Genomic DNA, 9950 nt, shown 5'->3' on the forward strand with positions numbered 1-9950 from the left:
AATTTTATACATAAAGTGAAGAAGTTTCACTTTTGATTTCAGCTGATGTGCAGGTATTTCTCTTTGTTAGTAAGTTTAGTATGTTAGATTCTGAATGAATGATTTCTTTGCAAGATTCCTTCATTCAGGATCTAACAACACGTTCTTTTGAAATGCCTATAGTCTCGGCAATTTCACGTACTTTGACTTGCCAGTCATCCAATACCATATTGTGCACTTGATCAATGATTTTTGGTGTTGTTACACTTTTTGGACATCCTTCGCATGGATCATCTTCAAGGCTAGTACAGCCACATTTAAACTCGGCATCCCATTTCTTAATTGTTGAAAACGAAGAAGAAGAAGAGTGCCCATAAACTTTTATGAACTTTGAATTAATTTCTTTTGGCATTAAATTTAACCTTCTCTTACAAAGAATTTTATAACTGCACGATACTCAGTTTTATTTATTTCGAGAGATACAGACAACACTTTTGCTTCAGACATCTGTATAAAACAAACTAATTGATAGAATGACCTGCAATTTCACATGGATGCTTATGACAGATGTACTAACTTAGGGAGAGAAAAAAAATTGCCAATAGTGTTGCCATCATCTATTGTGTCAAGGCCGAGAACTTTTCAGACCACCCTCGTAAGATGTCTGAATGGTATTGAAGATTAGTATATTGTTTTCAGAAGTCAGTTTTTTTAAATAAAAGTATTATATATATTCAACTTTATGTACTATAAAAATTAATTTTTACTGAGCAATGGTAGCCCTTTATAAAGCTTATATTTAATTTATATCTATTAGTATAGTTGAGTAATAAATACTCTATTCTCACCTAGAATTATCAAGTGACTCCAATTGAACCTTATTGAGCAAATGCTTCCAGTATAGGATGGTAGGCAGCTGCTATTTTTGCTCCTCCTCTTTAACATGATTAGTTTCACTTTAACTGTAGAACAGTAGCATTCCACCAAATCTGAATTAGAATGCTTCTGTTTCTGATCAGTTTAGAATCAGCATAGATACTTTAAGAGCATACACATAAAATACCAGTGCTGTGAGTAGTTACCATCTCACAGTTTAGGTAGAGCTGTAAGTTCATGGTTTTGATGATAACCAGTATGCAATGTTCTCTAAATCCATACATTAATAATAGATTTTAAAAAAACTCTAATTGAACTTTGGTATAATTATGCTGTTTTATGCAGTCACTACTGTGGAAATCAGTGGTATGACATTGTACAAGCACTTGCAGCTCTTCATATTGATCCAGTGCTTATGATGACAAAACACCTCTATAATCACTTAACAGTACTTTTATAAAGATGGTTATTTACCATCTCACAGTTTAGGTAGAAAGCAGTTCTCCAGCTGTAAGTTCATGGTTTTGATGATAACCAGTAAGCAATGTTTACAAATGATTGATTAAATTTCTCATCTGCTAGCTCATTTATTGACTGTCATCACCATGGACTTTCTGTCTTTTTAAAATATATTGTCAATGGTTAACTCAGGAAAGGGGATTCAGTTGTTTTGAAAAAAAAAAAGTCAGTACCATTTTCTAGCTATGCTGCTTTTGCACATAGCCATTCTAATTGGTTTCACAAGTATATGCAGGTCTACATACATTATTGAGACTCCCAGGAGTCTGAGATATAATAAATTCTAAAATTTCTATGTTTTAATTTACAGAATGAGAAGCTTGAAGAACTATTGGAGGAAATACGTAAGATGAAAACCACTATACTGAAACATGAAGTTCGCATTAGAGATTTAGAGAAGAAACTTAATCCTTGTGAACCTTCTGAACCTGTGTCACAAGCACTACAGTTGCCACCATCATCTCATCCCCCAACAGAACAAATTGAGCATTCTTCAGCTGATACTTTTAAGCATGAAGAAAACGAAGTAAATGAAATAGCCATGAATAACAACCATAGTGAGCCTCATATGTTGCCAGATGAAGTGTAGTCATTATTTTCTTGGCTTGTAAGCCAAAATGTACAAATATGGTTGTGCTAAAAGAATGGAATTCGTGAAGAGCACAGATTTTGCTCCTATTCCACTGTTTAATAACAAAAATTTTAAAAATGCCTTTTTAAAGCAAGTCCATCTGACTGATAAGATGGCTTTGAAAGAAGTGCCATAATATCCCTCTACACAATTCCAGAAAAACTGAGGATTTGCCTGTTATATGGACAAGATGAATACATCTCAAGTGATGATGATTCTGTAATATAGCAAACAATGGTTGTGATTGGGAACTTATTGCCATTGATGATGTAAGAATGGCTTGTGACTAACCTTATCACCTACATTTCAGTCTGTTAAATTTGTCAAAATACGTTTTAACGTTTATTTAAGAAAAAAACAGTTTAGTTTTTCTATGAAGTAATACTTTTAAGTAAGATATCTGTCCATAATAACTTCCAAACATATTTTATGATACAACTATTTAAAAGGTGAGAAAATATTGTTCTATGTTGCCACTATCATCACTTGGATTCACAAAGAGTTCTTGTGTGATATACTTGGATATGAAAGAAAAAAGAAAAGTTTTTACAGTAGATTTGGATTTTAAAAAAATATGATTTTATTTTATTAGTTTTTTTTTATGGGACAATTCGACAAATTTGTTTCTTATTGCTATGTTTAACTTTTATATAGAAGGATGGAAATTATTTTATTTCTAAGCCTTTAGCACTACAAGTTCTGTAAGAGAACATACAGAATACAATGCTTATAATTGATTTTCTGATAAATTTAGTCGTACACAGTTGTAATAGCTACTTAAAATTTTATACATGAGTATAAAGTAAACACTAACATTTAAAAAGGGGTGTTAAAATATTTATTTTGTATAAATGTATATTCCAATGTTGACTTCAAGATACTTTTCCCCATGATGTCATTCACTTTTTACTGCAACATTCTTAAAACACTTATGGCAATAAGAATGTTGTTCAACTTACAAAACTTTTAGTTTGTATTTGTACAGAAATATGAGAAATTAAGAAATTCTCATCAGTATAATAGCAGTTTGAGATGAGCACAAGACTTAGTACCATTCTAAAAATGGTGGTGGTGATTGCATTAAATTGGATATCAGTAACATCTAGATTAGGTTTGTTAATATGTATGCATCATACCATATTAATTACAATGAAGGGGGACAAGGGATTGTCTGAGCAATAAATGCTTCATATTGATGTTATGATATGATTGTAACAATCTGTGCAATAAAATATAGCACATGTTGTTGCTCTGTTATTGCATTAATCTTCTAGTCTGCTCTACTTAACATACTTTGAAAAGATAAAATTCTTGTACCAGCTGTTTGCTGACTTTTATTTTAGCTTTTTTAAAATATATTTTAAAATGTGTTTTACAGATAGTTTTTTGCTCATTTTGCAGTATTACTTTTTGTAGTATGGCCACATTTTTATTTGATATGTTTTATGTTGTTTAATTGTAGATACTTTTTTTAAAAAAAAATCTAAATGCCTCTGCTAATAGGTAATACTGATACTCACTCATTTTTTTGTTTGTTTCAATGGCTATTTGCTGGTCTTTTATATGATATTTAAAAATAGTAAGTTATTGTTTTTGTTCTGAAAAATCATCAAACCAAAGGATTTACAGTGTTTTATTAATTCATTTTTTTAAATGGTGTAATAACCAGAAGTGTGATATCCATCACAGATAACTCATTAGTTACTTTCTCCACCCATCACATTGCACCTGATTATTCAAAATTCAGTGAGATGAAGAAAGATCTAAATCCTTAATATCATGTATCTATTAATACCCCTCACTGAGAAGCTTAGTCCATGGAAAAATGTACATTATCAGATGGATTTTATCTGTATCCACTTCTTGAAACTAGTCAGTCATGTGATATGGAGAATTGGATATCGCATCATATGCATTAGTAATGCCATTCATAGCACACAATCCTTTACTACCTCTGTAGACTTTTTTACACCTCTGTCATTATGTCTAGAAATAAAATACTCCTCATGAAAAAATTATCATGTCAGCTTTTACTTAAATTATTGAATAACGGTTAATTGGTATATTGATTTAAAAAAAAAAAAAAGTAGTACCAATGGTTTTATTTTTAAAATATTATTTTCAGATCAGATTTTAAGGTGATTTTAAATGGTTTACAACTAATTCATCATGTACCTAGTCCTAATTCAGATTTTAAAATAAAACCACTATCCATATGTCTATTTGTGATATGTAAATTACTCAATTTGGAACTTTGAATAAAATATTTTATTGCTTATTTAGAAATATCCAGACTCTTTTATAATATACTTACAAAATTTTTATGTTGTCAGGAAAGTCACTCACATTGATAATCCTATAAAATGCAACTTTTAGTGTGAAAGATAGAGCTGCAGTGATGGGTAAGAATGAGAAATGACTTTGTCTGGTTTACCAACCTGGGTGGCCAAGTGCTTATTATATCTACTCTCCAACCAGCAGGCTGCTGGTTCAAATTGCACTAAGGGCATTTGTAAATGTCTATAGGTGGGAGACCATCTCCCTGCTTATTTCGAAGCCTGAAGTGTCTTGGAAAAAGAATTGAAAGATATCAGAGGTGAGTCTGTAGCAAGACTATATATTTGATGAATAATATAAGCACAAGAAAGATGTTTAATTAATCAAATATTTTGGTCTGGAAATAGCAGACCATCTTCAGTGGCACTACAAGAACAGTTTTAAAAAAAAATACAAGGTGGAATACTAACAATAGATCATTTAAAAATAGAACAAGCCGGGATGTTGTGGTTAGTTTCAATCCCATGCTGAGCCAATCCAGATTTTTCAGGTTTGTTGTGATGAATGGAGGATTGATGTTCTTGGATTATTTTTTCAAGAGAACGTCCAGTTTGTCCAAAATAGGAGAGATCAGAGTTGCAGGGAATTTGATAAACTCCAGGAAGAGACATAGTTGAGTGTTTGTCTTTAGGAGAAGGAAAATGGGAAGAAAATATTTTATTGCTTATTTAGAAATATCCGGACGCTTTTATAATATACTTACAAAATTTAGAGCAAGAATTCTGAACAAATATGAGTTAACAGCTATGTATTCACCTATTAACAAATTATCTTCCCATTTTCCTTCTCCTAAAGACAAATGCTCAACTATGTCTCTTCCTGGAGTTTATCAAATTCCCTGCAACTCTGATCTCTCCTATTTTGGACAAACTGGACGTTCTCTTGAAAAAATAATCCAAGAATATCAATCCTCCATTCATCACAACAAACCTGAAAAATCTGGATTGGCTCAGCATGGGATTGAAACTAACCACATCCTTTGGTCAAAAACTCGCCTCTTACATAGATCCCGTTATAAATTTGAACGTTTATTCAAAGAAAGCATAGAGGCCTTACTCCATCAGAATGACTGTATATCTATATCAAAAATCTGGGAAAGTCTAATCAGGATAACTCATTAATTCATATTAATTTTGTTATTTAATATTATTAATATCTTTATTTCAATCATGTCTCTGCTTAAAAATATTCCCTTTAATACTTAGTGATATGACATCACGCAACTTGTTCTATTTTTAAATGATCTGTTGTTAGTATTCCACCTTGTATTTTTTTTTTAAATTGTTCTTGTAGTGCCACTGAAGCTGGTCTGCTATTTCCGGACCGAAATATTTGGTTAATTAAATATTTTTCTTGTGTTTACATGCTTATTATTCAGTCTTTATGTCACAAGTATCCTTAAAACATCATATATTTGATAGTAATACTTAAAAAGGAAAATTTTACTACCATATATATGCTTTTGCTATAAGCTCACCTTTATCACTAACTTATACATAGAAAAATTTGAAGAATCAGCTATAGCTCATGCAACATTAAAACCACATGTATGGTGGAGATATGTGTATGGCATTTTTATCATTTGGAAACATACCCACAAAATTCTTGAAGATTTTGTACATTTTCTGAATAATTGACATCCAAAAATAAAAATTTACATTACAAGTAGAAAAGAACAGAAAATTACCATTTCTAGACATTCTTGTCAACAAAAACATCACTGGAGGATATCATTAAAGTCTATAGGAAAGAAACACACACAGGCAGTTACCTACAAGCAAGCTCATTCCATCACCTTCAACAAAAATTAGGTATAATCAAAACTTTGAAATATAGAGCTTTAAACAAACTAAAAAATGATGAAATCAAATGAAAACAAAAATTGCAAATCCTGTTTAATCAGTTACTACCACAAAATAGGTAGTAAAGAAACTTATTTTCTGACAAACCATCTCATTATAACTTAGAAATTAGTTACAAAGGCATTGTATCTGTACCATACATTGGCAGTGCATCAAAAAAACAGCCAAAATATTAAAGGTGGTCAACATCTTACGAAACTTTACACACTTCCCTAAAGAGAAAGTTCATTTTATAAACATCTGGGTGTATACAAGATTCCATGTTCTTGTGGAAAGATATACGTAGGCTAAAGTGGGAGAAGTTTTGAAATCTCCAACAAAGAACATGATGTTGAAAACAAAAGGGAAGAACAAAGTGAACTCATAGCACACATACTTAAAGAACATCACTGGTAAATGTAAAATGGTAAACTGATAAACTGACAAGCATCCATCATGCTCTGTTTAGAAGAGAATTACTTTGACAGATTGTTCAAGGAGTCCTTCAAGGCAATTTGCTCAAAATCACACTAAATAGAAACCAAGAAATGATCCGTCACAACATTTGGAAATCATTAATTACTATATGTAAAATTGAAGACCTCTCCTATGCCGGCAATCAAATAGTTTCACAACAATGTAGCCATTGCATGCAACATGCCTAATTGATAGTCATGATTAAGCTATCGTTCCAGTCTTTTCAATTTATAGGTATTAGCAGCTGTTGGAAATATTTTTTTTTTTGTCAGATTTTTACTTATGTTAAGCAACCTCTTGAAGATGCTGTTAGTCATATAGACAGCAAAACGTATTGAGGAAATACATCATGTATAAAAAAATATAAAAGTTAAAACCTATTATTCAAGCTAATCTACTTGTACTGAATTGCATACAATTTAGATAATATTGCACAATTTCTCTTGAGCAAGGATATCATGTGGGATTGATTAAGAATATATATTTGAAATACATTAATACTGTTTAATTTCCCAGAGTGGTGTCAGTAGCCTGGAAATTTTTGTATCTACCAAATTTAGTGCTCTTCTTCGTATCTTTCTGACTACTTTACGGACCGCTTTGGCTGTAGCACGCTAGGTTTGAACTTAGGGTGCTTAGCAAGTTTTTTTGCTGATCATTTAAAAAAAAAAACATTAAGGGTATAATATAAATGATTCATTTTCATTTTGATATTTTCAGAATTGCTCCATCTTTTTTGTCTTCTGTAGCTTTGCCCTTGGACAGTAATGTAGAACTCTTGGTTATCTTCCATCTTTCTGCTTTTTTTTTTTTTTTTTTTTTTTATCATTTAGAGATACATATTAAATCCTTTTAAAATATCCAGTTCTGACACGATATATGAACTTGTGCAATCTTTTACTGATCTTAGGAATTTCATTTTTGTTTGTATATGTAAAAAAAAAAAGTGAAAAATTGAACAGTTAAAATGTAGAATGTCTTTTTGGAAACTTGCTCAAAAATCAAAACATATATATAACAAACAGTAGTAGTTAAGATAGTGGAGGAATTAGTGAGGGACAGTATACAGCATTGGGCAGATGAGGGTAATGTTATCTGTGAGAGTCAACATGGATTTGAAGGGGCACTCTTATTTTAGTAATATGCTAGCTTTTATAATAAAGTTACAAGAGCAGTAGACGAGGGAAAGGCATATACTGCCATTTTCTTGGATTTAAAAGGCATTTGACAGGGTGCCACATGATAAGCAGATATTTAAGTTGCAGCACATGGGTCTGGATGTCAGGTTGGTCAACTGGATTCAGGATTGGCTGTCCGATAGGTATCAGAGAGTTGTGTATGGTGGGGCAGTTTCAAGGAGGCAGAGGGTTACAAGTGGGGTTCCACAGGGCTCAGTACGGGGACCTATACTGTTTAATCTTTATATCAATGACATTTTCAGTGGATTGCAAGGGGATAGTCAGTTTTCAGATGATGTGAAACTGGGAAGGGTTATTAGTAATAGTGCAGATGTGGTAGCCCTGCAAGAGGATTTGAATAAGCTAGATAGATGGACAAATGAATGGGGGTGTTGGTTTAATGCAGCAAAATGTAAGGTCTTGAGGTTTGGGAAACATCGATGGGACACTGCATACTCTATGGGAGGAGTTATACCAGAGGAAGTAGGGGAAACAAGAGATTTGGGTTGATGATTGATAGAAACCTGAAATTTAGGGAACATATTGCAAAGGTGGTGAAGGTAACACAGAGGATTGCTGCAATAATGAGGACACTGACCTGCAGAGATAAAAGGGTTATCATTCCATTGTATAAGACTGATAAACCACACTTAGACTACTGTTCACAGATTTGGTCCCCAGGATTTGAAGGGGATAAATTAACTGTGGAAAGGGTACAAAGGCAGATAACAAAGATGGTTTCAGGACTGTACAATGTTAGTTATGAGGATCGGCTGAGGGAATGTGGACTGCAGAGTTTGTGGATAGAAGGAGAGGTGATATGATTGAGACTTTTAAGCTGTTGAGAGGTGGTTACAGGGTTGACAATGGGGGAGTTCTTTCGCTTGGTTGATCACGGGAAGGAGTGATGACAAGAGGCCATCCCTGGAAGTTACGAAAGGAAACCATGAGCAAGAGGGTGAGGAGTGGTTTCTTTGCATGGAGGGTGGTTGAACCATGGAATGCATTGCCTGATAGAGTGGTGAGAGCAAGAACGGTCTATCCGTACACATCATCCCTGAACTGTTCTTAAAAATCTCATTTCTGCTGCCTGTATTTTACTTTATGTTTAAGAGTTCATGTTTCTGAAACCTATAATAGAGTTGGAGTGGCCATTTTATAAAATTTAAGTTGGGATAAAGGAAGAAAAGGTGCAGTATGATTAGGCCAAAATTAATTCAAGGAAATTTATTTTGCTATACACAGTGTACCTATTAAGGAACAAGATTGATTTTTTACAGGACAGCCCTTTGAATAAAAGTAACAAAATGTGTTTATAGTTTTGACTTCTAGAGTGTTGTAATCTCTGAAGTTTAGAGGATATGTTGCCAAGACTGCACATCACATTTTTTGTCTTTTAAATATTGAGTCCAAACAAAAGAGATTGGTTAATTAACCTCATCATCATCTTTGGATTTGGATGATAGTCTCATGCGCATTGGCAAGAAAAGAGTTCGAAAAAATATGAAGTCGGCACTTCAAAAAATACAAAAACCTGACAAAGAATTCTACTTCCTTACCACAGCTGCCACTCTACACAGTAGTCAACCTCTTGTCTGTAGTTTTAAAGCCTGAGGCACTCACCACACTTGATCACAATTTCGCCCTAGCTCCTAAAAGAATACCTGCCGAAGAAATCATGATCTAAATAGAACGTGGGATTCGCAACCTGCCTTAACCATATCGCCAACAACGTCAGACTGGATGTAGTCGGTGTTCTCACTAAAGCCAAACCTCCAAAAACCAACTTATCCAAAGACAAATATGCAGCCCTACAAGAAATGAAGAATAACAAAAAAATAGTAATCACCAAAGCGGATAAGGGAAATGCCACTGTGGTGCAAAATCAAAAGGACTACAAAGGTAAGCTTAATGCTTTAGTACTAGACCGTACTACTTACCTCCCTATTGAATATAATCCTACCAGCTCTCAGATTAGAACTCTCCACAGACTCCTTAAGAAGAAAGTCACTTCTTGGCCTGTGGAAGTCACTAACAAACTAAAACCTTATTACTCTAGGACCCCCCCCCCCCCCCCGATTATATGGACTCCCAAAAATACATAAACAAAAT

The 9950-nt window shown here is 33.2% G+C and overlaps 1 protein-coding gene across 3 annotated transcripts in view; it reads left to right on the plus strand.

Annotated features, from left to right (window-relative positions):
• LOC150101764 (coronin-1C-like) overlaps window positions 1-4283 on the plus strand; it is a 218952-nt gene extending 214669 nt beyond the window's left edge. For all 3 annotated transcript variants that reach the window (XM_090399832.1, XM_090399833.1, XM_090399831.1), the window contains exon 11: window positions 1685-4283. In XM_090399832.1, the coding sequence (XP_090255958.1) occupies window positions 1685-1963 (279 nt within the window). In that variant the 3' untranslated portion in view covers window positions 1964-4283. The remainder of the gene's footprint in view (window positions 1-1684) is intronic.
• Window positions 4284-9950: the final 5667 nt, after the last annotated feature.

This window comes from Typopeltis vanoorti, chromosome 11 (assembly GCF_054136105.1).
Source record: "Typopeltis vanoorti isolate ZY-2024b chromosome 11, IOZ_Tvanoo_1.0, whole genome shotgun sequence".
Lineage (NCBI taxonomy): Eukaryota > Metazoa > Arthropoda > Arachnida > Uropygi > Thelyphonidae > Typopeltis > Typopeltis vanoorti.